The 17,913-nt window shown below is 45.5% G+C and overlaps 1 protein-coding gene across 2 annotated transcripts in view; it reads left to right on the top strand.

The window, feature by feature from the left end:
* Positions 1 to 17,913, top strand: part of CAMK1D (calcium/calmodulin dependent protein kinase ID) — a 390,557-nt gene that overhangs the window by 164,557 nt on the left and 208,087 nt on the right. For both annotated transcript variants that reach the window (XM_073328749.1, XM_073328750.1), the window contains exon 2: positions 4,701 to 4,832. In XM_073328749.1, the coding sequence (XP_073184850.1) occupies positions 4,701 to 4,832 (132 nt within the window). The remainder of the gene's footprint in view (positions 1 to 4,700; positions 4,833 to 17,913) is intronic.

Here is a 17,913-nt window from a genome sequence, read left to right as displayed (position 1 = left end):
TAAAGTTGTCTGTCCAGAGAATATTAGGGAACAGAGTTCAGAAAAGCATTGTAGTGTACAATGGAAATAACTAACTCAGGATGGAATAAGACTGGATTTTGGATTGAATTTACTTATTATCCCTAGTGATGTTTAATAAAATCTGTGTCCTTGATAATCATGCTGCTTTGATGTTGGGTATACAGTGTTTACTAGAACTAAGCAGCCTTTTATAGAGAGTAACATGCAGAACTTTTGCTTATTTTAACCCTAAAGAGGAACAAAGATTTCAAAATATTGAAGACCCCAGAACTAAATTTTTGCTCTTGATTAAAATCTTGATGTTAAAGGAGACATTAGAGCCTTAAACTAAAAATATTCTCTAGCTGGACTGATGGGCTCAGTGGTTCTGGAGCGCTCTGGCTAGGAAGGAAAGTAAGGGATATAGGACATACATGAACAAAACATGAGAACAGAAATGGGTAATGATTGTGGTTTCCTATGCCTCCATTTGCATTTGTTCATTTCTGGGGAAGAGTTGGTGGTGACCTTGCAAGAGGCTGTAGGTCTGCCTCCTTGAATTCAGGGGAAAAGTTGCTATTGTGGGAACTAGTGAGAAGGATTGAAATGTTGGAAGCTGGGGTAAGAGAGTCAATTCCGAATAATGAGGTGGCAGAATGTTCTGATGCTTGGTTGGTTTTGGGAGGAGGAGGAAGAGGGGGTAAGGAGAAGGGAGGGAGAAATACAGTTTGCACAAATAAATGAATAAATACAGCAGACATAGATTCTAAAGTGAGAAGGGGCTCATCAAGTCAGCCCCCCTGCATATCACAGGCCATGAAACCTCCCTAAAATAATTCCTGTTTGAACTGGGCAATGTGCATCTCTGGTGCAACTTCAGTGATTATGCTAGAGTTGAATTTGGCCCTTAAGGCTCAATCCTGCTCCTGCTGAAGTCAGGAGAAGTTTAATGGGAGTTGGATCAGACCCTTAAGGATGGATGAATGTGGCCCAGTAGCTCTACAATTAAACTAAATTCCAGTCCATCCATACACTTTAATCTCTCCCCCCTACATCACCGATGACAACTTCACCAAGACTGTTTGGAGCTGTCTGTAGGTATGTCTACAGTGCAGTCACAGTGTGCTTGCAGCACGTGTAGACAAACCCCAACTAGTTTTAATGTAGCTAGCAGTCAGGCCTCGGCAGTATGTGCGTGAGCACAGGCTGTGCAAGCCCATCCCAGAACCCCGATAATTACTTGTGCACGCTGAAGTCTGTGCTGCTATGGCTTTGCTGCTATCACACCCGGTGGTGGCAACATACCCTTTGATTCCTCTCTCTCTCTCTCTCTCTCTGGCTCTTGCTAAGCCCTGTTCCTTCTTCCTCTATCATATCTATGCAATCCTTTCCTTCCTCTTGATCTCCATCCCTAATTCCCTGGGCCTTTCCTGAATTAATCCCCTCTTGACTACTACAACCTCCTTCTCTTTGGCTTCCGATATGTCTCTCCTCTCCCTTTTAGTCTTAAGGTTGTCGCTGTCTTTCATTGCTCCCCTGGTTACATCCTCTCCCTAACCAGTGATGCCACTTTGGGGGCTGTGAGCCCCCAAAGGAGAGGCGGTTGTAGGTGCCCACCATTGCTGAAAGTTGTCACTCTCGGGATACTTTTCACCACCACAGGCTGCATGAATCTAGCCCAGTGTTTGTTCAATACTCACAACGTGAAGAGTGGTCTGTGAGTGCCAAAAGCTATCATTCAGCGAGGATTGTCCCATTTTGTCCTTCGAATGACAACAACCATTAAAGAAATACGGTGTTAATTATAGTGAGTAGAACTCTTAAGTTCCCAGGAAACATTCAAGGGGCAGTAAATTCACATCCAGGGTCTGGTACAACTTCTGTGCCCAGAGTCTTGCCAGTAAATGGAGGAGGAAACACATTAAAATTTTTACGGCAGCTGAAACCCAGGCATTTCCTAGAGCAGTGCCTACTGAAAAGGAACATAAAAGCCGGGTCTTCATTTGTTTCATTGTTTTAGAACGGCAATGAACTTGAGTTCAAAATGGAAGCTTTCTTTAGTTTTACAGCACCATGAATGTACACAGTAGGTAAAACGAGCTGCCCGGATAAGCGATCCCTTCCTTGAAGCACTTGCAGGCTAAAGACAAGAGACTGCTGTGGTACACAACCAAACGCATGCAGAGCACAGGGTTGTTTATATGCGTCAAAAGCATCCAAGAACAGGCCCCGAGGAGTTCTTTGGAGGAACAGGAGGGTGCTTGGGGGCAATCCTATGAGCGAGAGGCTGAGCACCCTCATTGCCTACAGAAGTCAATGGGAATTGAAGGTTCTCAGCAGCTAGCTGACTCAGGACATGTGTGATCATTGACTAAGCTGTTCTAAGCATTAGGGTTGGCGTGAAAGTAGGGTGACCAGATGTCCCAATAAAATTGGGACTGTCCCAATATTTAGTTGTTTGTTCCGTGTCTCAACCGATGTACGGTCGGGACGCCATTTGTCCCGATATTTTGCTTCGGTGGCACTCTGGCTTTTTTTTTTTTGCTTGGGGCGGCAAAAAACCTAGAGCCGGCCCCGGTGGGGGCATGAGCCTGTGGCTGCCCCCCCACGTGTCCCGTTTTTTTGTTCTTGTCATCTGGTCACCCTAAGTGAAAGAATAATTTCATTCATTAAATAACTACAAGTATTCAGGCGTAATGAAATCACTGCATAGGTCTTTACAAATCCTGTTGCCCTGCTTGGTTCTTTATTGCTCAAGCCGTTAGATACAATGTGTGTGAGCCCCAGAATGCAGTGCATTGGTTCCACGGTGCACCGAAAAGCTATTATCTAAGCCCAGAAGCACTGAGCAGAAGTCAGTGAGGTTACCCTGTTTGTAGAAACGCACAAGTCAGATCAGAATCTGGGCCCATTGTTTAGTGAAAGACCTCTGGAACACCATGCTATCCCGTGCTTAAAAGGTCACTTCTGCACGTAGGCAAAATTCACAACATACCCTTTGTAGCAATCCCAATAATCTATTCCTAACTTCCTGTTATAGTTTCCTTATTACTTACTATGAACTACAAAAGTCTTTCTGTGTAAACAGAAGCGTTCTCTTTCCTAATCACCATCCTCCTGCGCTTCTCGGATTCATTTATCCATTCATGCAATTATTCATTCAGTTCTTTCACATCCAAGGGAGCAATTGTGAGGTCACAAATGCTTGACTGTGTCATCAGATCTATGGATCATGAAGGAAGAGCCTGGCTATGAAAAGGAAAAGCTTCTGTTTATTCACAGACACCTAGATAACCAGCAATCCTGGGAAATGAAAAGTCAGAGAAAGTTCATGGGAGTTTAATGAGGTTGTGATCAAATATTAACATTTTAAGAGCTTGCTGGAGCATGGCTGTGGTTTGTTCAGGTTGCTAGTGACTTGTCTTTTTATGGAGTGCCATGTGGTTGGCAGAATAATGTACTGCTTGAAGGAAAACATATCCTGGTTCTTTTTATTTGATAAAAATATGATAATACAGCTGTATGACCGTAGGCTGTTATCTTGTCAGATAAGCAATTGGCTGTGAGACCTATAGGGCAAACCAAGGTGCTGCAGGAAATATTTTTTGATTAGCCGTACCGTAGAAATTGCCATTCTGAACCAGAACCAATGTTCATCTAGTGTAGTATCCTGTCTCTGACCAGTACCAGATACTTCAGAAGAAGATATAAGAGAGATACATTAAAGGCGGGGGTTTTTTCCCCCACTCTTGGAAGTTAGTGGTTGGCTTGTACCCTCAAACATATATATCCTTTATACATTTTCTCCTATCTGATGTAACTGTGGATGTTCATATTATTCACGTACACACCTGATCCTGTTTTGAATCCTCTTACGCTCTTTCCTTCAGTAATCTCTTGTAGCAGTTTGTTCTGAGGATTAGTTTTACATTGCGTAAAAAGACTCATTAGCTAGTCTTCTTCTCCATCTGAATCAGGATTGAACAAATGGTGCTGGGGCACACTGGGCTGCTGAATGTGCCATCTCATCTTTCAAGGGAGATTTACAGCTCTGGTCCTGACCTCTGGTGATCCTTTCAGATCCCATGGCACTTTTAACAATAATTGGGAAGTTATTCCAAGTATCTTGGCCAAGGATCACTAAGCAAGCGCTTATGAACATTTATGAACAAGGCCTCCTAAAATCTCAGAGAGTGAAGTATTATTATAGGTGGGAAATTTAGGCAGAAGATACTAAGTGACTTACCTGAAGTCACATGTTAAGTCAGTGGCAAAACTAGGAATAGAATTTTGGAGGTTCTAGGTTACAGACCTGTGCTTATACTACGTTGATTGTAAGCGCCTTGGGCAAGAACTTTTCTGTTTCTTCTGTGTTTATAAAGCTCCTAGCACAACAGGGTCCCAGTCCATGCCTAAGCTTTTAGGTGCTGTTGTAATACTACTACTAATAATAATTAATAAAAATAGACCATGATTCTTTATTAAAACTGTCCATTTACTCAGTAAGCCTTGGCAACAGGAATATGCCATGAATGTTAACATATGCATAGTTTATAAAGCAAATGAAAGATGCTATATATGTGTAAAATGTTGTTCTTGATAACACAGATGAGTATAGCAGCTTTCATAGACCTACGTCCACACCTGAAGTACAGGTACAGAAAGGATATATTTTGAGACCAATCTTTTCCTTCTTTCAGGGGTGCGTTTTCTGAAGTAGTTTTGGCCAAAGAGAGAGCTAGTGGAAAACTATTTGCAGTCAAGTGCATCCCCAAGAAAGCACTGAAGGGGAAGGAAAGCAGCATAGAGAATGAAATCGCAGTCCTGAGAAAGTAAGTATTGAATACCTGTATCTCCTTCTACAGTTTGAATTGGCGCGTTTGTCCGCTCTGCGGAGCAGGAAAGGCTGTGGTCAGTGAACAAGAATTGTGATTTGTAAATGTGACTGAGTTGCTCAGCTTATTGCAGGTGGTTGGGAACATCTGGGCATAAACTGTACTGTAAATGTTTTCAGAAATTATCTGTTCTCCTTGTGCATTAATTAATGCATAGTGGTGGGGTGGGGGGGAACGGGTCTGGGGAGCGTAAGATCCCTTAAATGAGGCCTGATCCTGCTTCCACTGAAATCAATGGTGATTTGGCCATTGACTTCAGCGGGTGCAGGAGCAGGCTCATAGATTAACTGCTCTAAAGCAATCTTAAGCCAACCCTAACTCCATGGGATGCAGACTGTTTTAGCTGGTGGCGGCACCTTGTATCACTGAGATTAAATCTTCCCGTCTCTGTTATTGACTTCTCAGTACAGTTCCATTGTAGCTCATTTGTGCATCTCCTATAGTTGCCTCTCTTCATTTACTGCAACATTTGACTGCTAAATTCAATTCAGTGTGTCCTATTTTAACATTTCTCATGATAAAGCAGGATCGCTGGGAAATAGATATAACCTTTTAGGGCCCAAGCCTTGCATTTTTCACACACACCCCAAACTCCTACTGACTCTGACGGGAGGTTTCGGTGTGCAAAGACTGCAGGATCAGGCCCCAAGTCTTGATCATTTGTAAAGTACACATGGATAATCATTTCAGCAGCGTGCAACAAAACCAATCCCAAAGCTTCAAATCAAAACTGCCACAACCATGCTAAAGACACAGACAGTGAGAGCTGAAAGATTGGGGCAAAAGGGAAAACTCAGTCACTCTCAGGCAAACCATCCCAGTAGATGAATGGGATCCATTCCCGTGGAGTGAAGTCGATGGAGCTCCATGAGGGTCTCAGGGGTCTGCCCCAGTTGCAAGATCAAGGCTTAAATTAGACCCCCTACAACAAAAACACATACGGTTCAGGCACAAGAGTGGGAGGGGGCTGCCCCAAAGAGGAGATTGGCAAGGGAAGGTTGAGAGAAAGAAGTGTGTTTTAAGGAACGAGTTGAAGGAGGAAGAACAGGTTGTTGGCATAACCCACAGGTCTCAAACCTGGGCCCGCAGGGTTCATGGGAGCAGCCATACTCTAGTCCTCTACCTGGTAGTATGCTGACAATAGCTTACCTGGGACCCATGAAACCCAGCCCCAGTGTGAGGCTCTGCCCCTAAGGTCCTGTTGGCAGAGTGGCTGTTTGGCCCCCTGGCCCTGCCTAAGCCAGCAGTAGGATCAGGAAGCTGTCTGAACAACTAGGCTCTGCCCTGCTCTGGACTCTGTGCCTTGTGCTACCTGCTTCTGCTTCTCCTGCTTGATTTCCTGGTATCTCAACCCATCTTGACTCCTGGCATATAACTTGTGGTTCCCAATCTCCAGTTTGTCTCCTGCCGCTTACCCCGGGTATCCTGACCTGGCCTGATTCTGGTTCGTGCCTTGTGGTTCTGATCTCGTCTGTCCTCTGCTTCTGACCTCCTGGTCTCCTCACCCAGCTGACTCCTGTCTTGTGATGGTGGACTCTGGCTCTGACTATTAGGTCTGACTGCCCACGACCTGGCTGTGACAGTTGTGTATTGTTGCCGAGCAACAAAGCTCATCTGCAGTTTAGTGGCCACATCCAGGCAAGAGGGGCCAGCAGGACCATCGGGCAGCCTGGAGTAAATGTTGCTCCGATGGAACCATCCAACAATGTTTACATCTTGGTACGAGACTGGTAGTTTTTCCTAGAGTAACGATGGCTTTGCATAAACCTTGGCCCCAGGGATGCAGAGCAGAGAAATCTTTTGGGGTCAGTTCTTGCTTTCTGTTTTGTGAAGTATTGCTCCTATTTTCTGACAAAGCATTTTTTGAGAGAAGAGGGGGCAACAGCACAGGCTACACCATGCGAACTGCAGTGGCAAAGTAGCGTGTGGGTGAAACATGCCTTACTTGTCATACAGTTAGATCCACTTGGTGTGCTGCCCACCCAATGGCGGATTTAGAGTTTGTGGGGCCCTGGGTTCAGCTTCATTTTCGGGGCCCCTCCTTGGGACTCAGCCAAGAAAAAGAACATTCTCTCTTATCTCCCCCCTGCCCCCGTTTTTCGTTCTTTTTCTCTTTATCCTCCTCCTATAAGTAATAGGAAGTAAATGAAAATAAAGTGAGGTACCTTGATGGTTTTTCTAGTCTAAATTATTTTTCTACAGACCACTTGAAAATTGCTGAGGGTCTCAGCGGACCACTTAATGATCTTTCCAAATATTGTTTGTACCGTTAGCTAACTATTGTAAAGCTCTTTGAATAAGAGCACTTTTATTTAAAAAAAAAAAATTGTTAAAAAGCATTGGCGTGTGGGGTCTGGCCAGGATGTATGGTGTGGGACGGGGCTCAGGGCTGGGGGTGCAGCGTCTGGGAGAAAGTTAGGGTGCAGGAGCAGGCTGGGGGTTGGGGTGCAGGGTCTGGCCAGGAGTTAGGGTACGGGAGGGGGCTCAGGGTAGGGGCAGGAGGTTGGGGTGTGGAGTGCTTACCAGGAGCAGCTCCCATTTGGTGCGAGGGGTGCAGGTGGGAACATGGGGTGTGTGTGTGCAGGAGCTCCCGTTTGGTGCTCAGGGTAGGGGTGCGGATGTAGGGGGTTGGTGCAGGAGTCAGGGAGGGCAGGGGGCTGGAGGTGTGTGAGGGGGGTGCAGGAGTCAGGGCAGGGGGCTGGGGTTGTGGGCTGGGGTCATGGGGGTGCTCCCAGCCCCCTGCCCCACCCCAGCCCCCTACCCTGAGTGGCTCACGGCAGAGGACTGGGGGGGCTATGTGTAGAGGGAGTGCGGGGGCCCCACTCCGCCCTGCCCCGATTCCCCCCCCTTCCCCAAGGCCGCAGCCCCACCTCTTCTCCGCCTCCTCCCCTGAGCGCGCTGTGGTCCTGCTCCTCCCCCTCAATCCCGGAACGACCTGAGCACCGGCAAACAGCTGTCTGGCAGTGGAGGAAGCGCTGGGAGGGACAGGGAGGGACGGGAACGCAGCACGCTCGGGGAGGAGGCAGGGAAGGGGTGGGGGAGGGAGGAGCTTGGCTGCCGGTGGGTGTGGAGCCTGCAGCAGGATCCCCAGGAGCCAGCAGGACCAAGCTTCTGCCCCCACAGCTGCCCGACCCTGGAGCCCCCTGTCGCTGGGGGGCCTTTGCCAGGGCACCCTGTGTTTCACTGTAAATCCACCTCTGTGCCCACTGCACATTAGGAGTTTGCTGCAATGAGAAAGACTTGTTCATTTTTATCTCGTAATGTCTCCTACTTAGTTGTTGCTAATACAACCTTAGGTGGTCTCTGTATTTACTCTGAAAATAGATTCACTTTGTTAATGATCCCAGTATTGAATTTGTGTGTGGCACCAGGGAAACACTGAATTTAAAACAAAAAACCCCCACCTTTCTGTTCACAATTGAGGAGGGAGTGGGAAATCAGCCTATTTCACTGCTCAAACAGACACTCCAAATGAATTCTCTCTTTGATAGGCAGATATTAGACATAGCTTTAAACATGGTTGGGTGGATCCTGAGCTGTGGTTCCTAGGCTGCCAAGGTATCTCTAATTGTCCTGCTTTTGTTTCTGGTGAGCTTAATGCCCAGGGTAACGTTTAGTGTGTATGTTGTCTAATTACTGGTTGGAGTGCCAGAGCCTTGGGCTGATTTACAAGACGGTAAGGATTGGTGGTAGCCCTGTCTGATCCCGAGAATGGTGCATGATTGTAGGAGGTGATAGAGATTCACCCCCATTCCATGAGAGAGAAGGCTAGAGGTACTAGGAGTAGATGCAGAGATCACATACTAATAGATTCTACGGCCAGAAGGGACCACTGTGCTCATCTAGTCTGACCTCCTGCATAACACTGGCCATGGAACTTCCTCAAAATAATTCCTGTTTGAACTAGAGCTTATCTTTCAGAAAAAGCATCTCATGTGAATATGCAGACCTCTTTGGATCCCAGTCCTTCCCTTTGTCCTTGCACTGTCCCCAGGTTGCTAATGCCATTAGCTCTCACAGGAGAAGAGAAAGGACCACTCTAATTGTGACACAAACATAATATTTGTGACCTCTTTGGGGAAGAGTCTCTGGCCAGGAGTTCTGTCTTCCCCCTCCCTCTGCCCAATCTGCAAAGGATGACAGTCTGTTACAGCCCCAGCTAGAGAGTGTTACCTCAAGCTGTGACAGCCCATTCTTTTAGCTGTGGAGGTCCCCAGTGCAATCCCTGGTGGCTTGGCCAAGAGTAGCATCCATCACATAAGGAAACCACCCAAACTAGTGACAGAGGCATGGGGGGTTCACCTGAGAGCTAGGAGATGACACTGAGGAGGCACTCAGCACTCACAGTACTGCCCTGACTCCATGATGGGGGTTGCTTCCTCACAACTGATAGGCAACCACAGGAAACCTGAGAGGGGCAGTGTGCAACAGCACTCTTCGCTGGATGACAGCTGCCAGGAGACAAGGCCCCATGAAGATGAACAACCCAACCCCGACCCAGTCAAACGTAGGAGGGAGAAGACAGAACTCCTGGCCAGTGGGTTACACTTACCCCATTGCTCCAGAGGAGGTTTGTCTGCGCCTCCCTTCCAAGTCCATGTAGGTCTCTGCAGCTGCAGAGTCCCACCAAATCATGCAGTTCTGACACATGAAGAGTCATAGAGTATCAGGGTTGGAAGGGACCTCAGGAGGTCATCTAGTCCAACCCCCTGCTCAAAGCAGGGCCAAAAGTGCCAGACTGATGATTTGGATCCTAGTGAGTATATCATATATTAAAATGGAGCGTAGTATTACCTTTCGTTGGGGATTGGTCCTGCTTTGAGCAGGGGGTTGGACTAGATGACCTCCTGAGGTCCCTTCCAACCCTGATATTCTATGATTCTATGATTCTTTCTATTTAGGATCAAGTTTACATATCATAAAACCTAATATGAGAGCAGGAAATGGGATTCAGGACTCCTGGATCCTATTCCTGGCATGCCATTGATTTCCTCTATCACCTTAAGTATCTCACATCTTATTTTATGCAGCTATAGTTTGTGAAACAATTTTTTTCCTATTAACTTTTTATTAAATTAATGTATATAGAACAACAAACTATACATAAAACTTCTTATAAAGTGTCAACCACTGGCTACCTAATCTTAACTATATTTAAAACATTTGATTATATATAATATGAATGGTTAAAGTATAAATTAATTATTTTTATTGCACAGTTTACAAACAAACATTGTTTATTGGGAAAACAAAATTAAAATAAGGTAAATAACAGAAGCAAATGTTAGAGGAGGGGAAAAGAGAAGAGGAGGGAAGAAAGTGGGCAGAGAAGAGGTGAAGGTGAGGGGGGCCTGTACTCATTTAATAGGATCATCCTGATACTTCCAGGAGAGCATTCCATATCTCTGAGATACTGGGTATTTCAGTTATGGTATACACTTCTTTACAGGGTGGCCAATCTTATGATGTCTGTGCTCCAATCTTCAATTGTGGGTTGCTTTTTGGATTTCCATTTTTGTAGCACTAGTCTTTTAGCAATTATTAGTGTCAAAGTTTTTCATATTAATTTAGCTTCCAATTAATATCCATTAGGTTTAAAATTACATGTTTAGCTTGTTACACAATTTTATTTGTTAGGAAAAAAATAACAGCAATTAAGTTCTGGCCAAATATTCAGATGTACGAGCATTCGTGGAGCACATGGGGGGTTAAATTAGCGTCTGCTGAATTACACCGGCAACATTTGTCTGACTTAGCGGCACCTGTTGTGAACAATCGGAGAGGGGTCCACTGCATCCTCCGTATGAGTTTCCACAAGATTAATCTTAACCAGAGGTCCAAGGAGCAATTCAAAGCACTGGCTAAAATTTGTTTCCATTAGTTAGCAGAGAATAATTGGCCTATTTCCTCCTCTTGTATCTTTTCTAGGAAATCCATGTTTAATTCAAGTTTGCTGGCCAGATTCGCAGATAGTGTTGCCATAGGTTTTGGTAATCTGGGTAATATCTGAAGAAATGAAAGCAGTTCATCTGAGTCTGGGATAGTGCAGATATCAGGGCCAAACTAATGGGAGATGGCATGTTTAAGTTGGATGTATTGCCATTCCTTCTTAGTCTCTAGATAAGGGGTAGTCAATAGGCGGACTGTGAGCCAAATCTGGAGCGCCAGAGGCTTTTGAACGGACCGCAAAATATTTTTATTATTATCATTATTGTTATTTTTATGTACAGAGAAATTGGAAAAAAATTATTAGAATAAGATATCAGTGAATTGAAAGGATTAATCAATAAACAGAGAAATTGGAAAAAATTTATAAGAAAATTTAGGAGAAATCCATTCAAAAGTTTCTCAAAAATCCATTCTCAAAATCTTAAGTGTTCCTTCAGTGAGAGCTCATTCCTTTCCCACTGAAATCAATGGCAAAATTCTCTATTGCACAGGAGGAGCAGGCCTTTGAACACAAACAATGCAATACCAGAACAGAACAATGATGCATCTCGTCTGGCGGCCTGTCCCTGACAAAAGCTGGTGGCCCCATTTCACCCTTTAGCACATGCCTAACTTTAAACAGTGAACCGTCCCAGTAAAGTCAATGGACTGTTCATGTGCTTAACTTTAGGCACGTGCCAAAATATATTGCTGAAGCATCGGATACTTCAGACAAGGATGAAAATCCCACAGTACACCTGTGTTCAGTACTACCCCAAAAGAGCCCCACACCAGGGACCAGGTTATGCCCTGACGCATGATGGTTAATAGCCTTTGTGATTGCTACCCCAGCTGTATGTAACTGCACAGAACGCAGAAGGTTGGCCAAAGTTGTAAACACATTATATTTCACTGTGCACAAAATCTAGTTTCAGATCAGAATCTGGGCTTTATTATTTTAGGCCACTCAGTGATTTAATTATTTTTAAATGGAAATGTTGAGATACTATGTGCTACAATTAGTTAGGGGAGGAAAGCTGCTTACCATTTATTAAGGCCTCAGTAAGCACTTGGGGCTTGATCCTAAGCCCACAGTGGAAAGATTCCCATTGATTTCAGTGGGTTTTGTATTAGGCTGTAGGTGCCCCACCTAAAAGGGAATAGGGAACGCAGCGTGTTCTCCACCTTGCTGCTGGACTGGTCTGCTGGCCAGCGTGGAATGGGGAGAGGAAGGGCCATGGTCAACTTTTTCCTTCCCGTTTGGGGTGGCCAGCACGGCTACTGCCACAGGCCTTAACCAGATCTTTCACTGAGAGAGGTGCAAGGACTGTGATAGATGGACCATGGAACCAATCCTGTACCATTGAAATCAATGCATGTTTACCAGTAGCTATGGTATAGGATCAGACCCCAGGTGTTACTTGCATCCCCCGCATGCCCCCTTTCACATCTGTGCAAGGGCCACGTGTGACTTCCATCTTGACTGTCACATCAGGGAGAGAACTGGGGATCTCCAGAGCTAAAACCATGAGCTGCTACAGCTTGAGCTAAAAAAGACATGCGTTCTAGATGGAGATGTAACAGATTCATATCCCCTGTGGAAGGGGCACAGTGGGGAACCTGTAACACACACTCACCAGTGTGTTACACAAGCACCCTGTGACCCTAAATGAAAAACTGCAAGAAAAATACAAAGATGTGGGGGGAGGGATGGGGGTGGGATATTCTGATTTACTTCCTGCTTTTTAAGCAAATAGATCAATGAACTCCACTCAGTTGCTTTTGTAGAATAGTACAAAATCCTTCCATTCATGGTTATTGTGCGGGTGGGAATGTGTTGAAAGATGAATTTACTTTTAAACAGATTCTCATCGAGGGTAGGTGATGTGGTAGACTCCAAACAAGCACCAGTGTGCGGCTCTATTTAAATTTTTTAAAATTTTCTCTCTTTTAAAACACAGGGGAAAAAATCTGCTGGATTTTCCTCTCAGTTGCACTGGTTTAAGTCAGGAGGAACGATACTGGTCAGTGGAATTACATCTGTGGAAAACCAGCACGCCAAAATGGAGATTCAGGCCCATTGAGTTCAATCGCTGACTAAAAAGAAGCAATAACCCATGGTTAAGAACAGTGCATGTCCCAGAGTTTAGACATGTTTTTAATTTGACATCAGTGATTTGAGCAGCCTGTGTGTTGTGAAACAAATACCGTATGCTACTCTAACCATAGTCTGCTTTAGCTATTTCCCACCGAACATGCTCAACAGTGGTTTTTTTCCAATTCCCTGTAAATGATCTGATTGTTCCCCCCCCCACAAACCTATAAAAAGCCCTTAAACTCATTACCACAGAACATGCCACTTTTCTTTAAAAAAAAAAACAACCCTCCCCCCACCACTGTACCTACCCCCATTCCCAGAAAAAAGAGTGCTAACTCCTTCCCATAATCCCAAATCGTTAAAAATTTTCTTAAAATTGGGGAAAGGGTGAGTGTGTAATTATTGCTGTCTCGTAACTCAAAAACAGCCAAAGGGGTCTCAGGCCAAGAGGTTTCAGAAAGGTATGAGCTTGTGAAAACAAGAGATTAGAATGGAAACTGCTGTGGAACCTTAATAACATTATTAGTTGTATTGCACTAATACCCAAAGGAGTGGTTCAGATTCCGTTGTGCAAGGCCCTGTACATGCATAACAAAAAGACCCCAGTGAGCTTGCAATTTAAGTAATATAAGCAGGTGAAGTCCCCACCCAACTGACACACGGTAACAAACTCTGTAAAAAATATCACCCTCTCCTGGGGTTTATTTTAAATGAACACAAGGATCATTGAAAAATATAATATCATCTAACCCTTCTTCCCCACCCCTATGACAACTCCCTTTGAGAGGTCTTTGTCCTAGGCCCCCACCTCCTTTTTACTCAGGATGGACTCTAATGAGCTATGGCTGCCCCAGTGAGTCACTAGTTATTACCCTGCAGGGTTTCAGCACCAGCTAACCAGGTTCAGCAACAGCATAATGTTGTCACCCAGTGGCCAAGCTTCACTGCTGACTGCTATCATATTCTCACACAGTAAGGGGTAAGATCCACAAAGCTACTTAGGCACCTAAACCCCAGACTTAGGCACATAAGTCCCTGTTTTAGGCGTCTAAATCCCAGTTTTGGCTCCCACTGAACCCCATAGGCACCTAAGCTCACCCAATGCCTAGATTTTTCAGAGTAAAATTCCCTGGGCACCTGTATCTTCCTCTGGGCATGCTCACTGCTCCCTCTTTCTAGACGTTTGGATGCCTGTCCTCCACCTAAGCCCTAGAGCAGTGATGGCCAACCTGCGGCCAATCAGGGTAATCTGCTGGCGGGCCGCGAGACAGTTTGTTTACATTGACCGTCCGCAGGCACAGCCACCCGCAGCTCCCAGTGGCTGCGGTTTGCCGTTCCCGGCCAATGAGAGACGTGGGAAGCGGTGCGGTCCGCCAGTGGATTATCCTGACAGGCCGCGTGCGGCAGGTTGCCCACCACTTCCCTAGAGGGATATACAAACCAGGGGAAGACAGGCATTCAGCCTCCTAAGTTGCATAGGGGGCCTGATCTGGTAAGCGGAATCAGGGGGTGCCTACTGGATCATTCAAAAGCAGCAGCAGCTGCTGCCACCCACCTTGTAACTTTTAGCCCAGCAGTTAGAGCACTTGCCTGGGATATGAGAGACCTGGGTTCCAGTCCCCTCTCTCTGCCAGAGGGAGAAGGAAAGTATTTGAACAGGGGTCCCCAAGCTATCAAGAGAGTACTCTAACTACAGAGCTATGGGATAGCCTCATGTGGGGCTCCCTCAGTCTCTCCTGTTGAAGCTGTTCCACTGTGAATAAAAAAAGAAAGAGTGATTGGAACAGAGGACTGGACACAGGGGTCTCCCATCTCTTAGGTGGATGCCCTGCCTAACCCCTAGACTACAGAATCATTCTTGCTCTTTGGCCCAATAACCATTTAAGTGTTTATCCACAGTCACTGGGCCAGAGAGACAGACAGACAGACACTGGCCACTGCCTTAATTCATAGTAATCAGCACTCTTCCCCTTTTTGGAAATGAACAGCATGTCTGGGGCGGGGGGAGACCCACTTAGCATCTCAGTCTGTCAAGTAATATTATTATTTCTCTGAAACTGCCCGTATAGACAAAACAGGCTTTTTTTTTTCCAATGAATAATAATGAGAACATAGGTTGCCTCAGCAAGAATTGAAGAGACAGCTGGTCATTATATTAAGCAGTCACTTTCAGAGCAAGCTTTTATGTAGATTTACTTGTTAAAATCTGGCTAGCTCATGCTGTTGCTATTTTGCTGTAATGACAGAAGTTTAAATCACTATCGAGTGCAAATTCAGTGCTTCCTAATGGCCAGATCCTGCCCAGCCCTCACCATGGATACTGAAGGATAGTGTTTCTATGTAAGGTTGGAAGGCTGTGGAGGAGACATGCAAATGGTCCCAAATCCTCCTCGGTATCATGGAACTATGTTACTCTCCTCATAGCACCATGAAAAGGTGGCTCGTGACTGGGGTGTAGATCGTGGAGTGTGACCAAAGGATTCCTGACTGTACTGTTGTTATTCTTACTTATGAGTTATATTGCAGTGGCATCTAAGAGCTCTAGTCATGAACCAGGATCCCGTTGTGTTAGGCACTCTACAGAATGAAAAGGCGACTCCTTCTCCAAAGAGTTTACAACCCAAGTATATCCGCTGAGCTGTTGGGCAACCTTGGGCAAATTGCTTCACCTCTGTGTCTCGGGGTCATCATGAGAATAATGATATAAGCCTCCCTTGTAGAGCACTTTGTGATCTATGGTTGTAAAAGTACTATATTAGAGCCAGAGGGATCATTATTACATGGATTGACTAGCCAAACACCTGTGAGGGCATGCAGAGTATAGCTGCTACTAAGGCCAGCTCCCTGTCCTGGCGGGGCAGAGGCTCCTGTCCCACAGGGAGCTGTAGCTGATGCTCTCCTGGAGAAATACTAATGCAGCTCTCAATTCCTCCTGAGCAAAATCTGTTTGCTAATCATAGAAAATGGGCCGGTACCTCAGAGCAGATAGTGGGACTTCAGGTGAAGTGCAGGTAACTCTTTGTTAGCCTGATCATGTATTCCTTTAACAACCATGTCTCCCATTAGCTTCTAGGAAGTTTAGGGCACTTCCGGAATATAGAATTGGCCAGATCATCCCCTCAGCCTCTGCGAAACAGACATAAAAGCACAGAGTCTGCTGGGTAGTCAGCCTGCAAGAGAGGAGCCCTGCCACCTTCCCTATTTTCCTGACTCGGTAGGAGCCTGCACCAGGCCTGGAATCTGTGTTATTGAGGGGCCTGGTCCTCTGGGAAGTCTCAAACACATCCCCCCTCCCAGGGACAATGTGAAGTTGGGTTCCTCAAACCCCTGTTGTGGGCCTCCCCTGGGGAAGGGTCCAGTTGGGTGCATTAGATCGGATCCTGCAAGGTGCTGAGGTGGCTAGAAGTGGAAAAGCCCACTAAATACCTTTGAAACTCTGGCCCTGAGTCTGTGCTGCGAAGAAGAAAGCGCCATGACAACAGGCAGAATCAAGGAGGGGGGAAGGAAAGAGAAACACAGGAGCTGTAGAGAGAAAGGTGCTATCTAGGAGCCCACACCTGTGTATTAGATGTGTGTGGTGATGGGTAGTGTATGAATTGCCATTAGTTTGGGATACCTCATAACTTATGAGTGGCAGAGTAAAGTGAGTAATAGGACAGATATTCTATATTATGCCATACTAGAGGGGGTGTTTATATCACAATTACTGCAAGGGAAATCTGAACATCAGACTCCATGGCGTAAGCTGATCAGCTGTGGGAGTTGGCAAGGCGTTCTCTTTTGACAATTTGTTAGTCTCTAAGGTGCCACAAGTACTCCTTTTCTTTTGACAATATGCAGCAGCATTACATATATTTCCATCTTCCACTGAAATGTGAGATATTCGCTATGGCTGGACTGGAGAGTACCAGACTAAATGGAAAGTCTTATCTGGCACACGCTGGTATTTCTATCTTCAGTGTGTGTCTAAAATATGTTTGCCGTGTTTATAAGTTGCTTGTGATATTTTTTTTTGTAGAAATTGGAGATTTTAAAAAAGCCTGGTAAATTATCAGGTCAATAGGGGCTTTGTCTGGGTGCAGAGGGTTCACCTGCTGGGAGCTTGTGGCTGAATCAGGGCCCTTGTAAGTATATGTGTCTGGACACGCCGACGTTGCTAAACTCGGTGGGTCAATTCGTCATTGTCCTGTGGTCTCTTTGTGCCAGCTAGGCTGATAAAATGGGGCCTCAGGCAGGCATTAAGTTCCCCTCCGGGGAATATCCTGAGGCAGGGGACCTCTACGCCCAGCCACAGAACTGGCGTCACCAGCTCTGCACCATCTTCTCAGCAGCCCCAGGTTTGGGCAAGTCAGGAGTACAATGGGGGCAGTTCCTGCAAAGTTCCTTTAGATAGGAGAGGACAAGCTAGTGCAGATCCCAGGGGCAGATCTTGCAAGCTCCTGAACAGAGGAGGTGCAGACTGCATGAACTGCTGCCCGTCTGTCCCAAGCACCAGTGCAGCAATGCTTCTGACCTGCATATGGGACAGTGCATCTTTTGCAGTTGTACTATTTTAATGCTGCTTTAGCAACAGACTCTCTGCTGCTTATGCCCATGTCATGACCCGAAGAAGAAAAGTACTTTTGCTAAAGATGGAATCAAATAATTCCACAGTCAAAAGTCATCCTATTTCTGACCAACTGAAATGTTTTGACACTTTGTAGAGGGAGCCCTAAACACCCAGGATTGCTAAACATCACTGGTTTATGTTTCCTGGTAGATTAAACCTAAGTAGACATGGGGAAGCAGATCAAGGCTTCATAAAAATCCTAAAATACATTAAATGAGAGAGAGAAATTCCATTGAGACTAGTAAGAGTCACAAAATCCTTTATATCCTCTCCAGTTCTACAGAGTTGTAGCTAGTTTCATCTACATGCAATATGTTCAATAATTGCTTTAGTAATGTTATGTTATAAGTCTGTGTATTTCAGCACACCATATTACTATATAT

This window comes from Lepidochelys kempii, chromosome 1, assembly GCF_965140265.1.
Source record: "Lepidochelys kempii isolate rLepKem1 chromosome 1, rLepKem1.hap2, whole genome shotgun sequence".
Lineage (NCBI taxonomy): Eukaryota > Metazoa > Chordata > Testudines > Cheloniidae > Lepidochelys > Lepidochelys kempii.
This window is presented reverse-complemented; position numbering and strand designations above follow the sequence as displayed.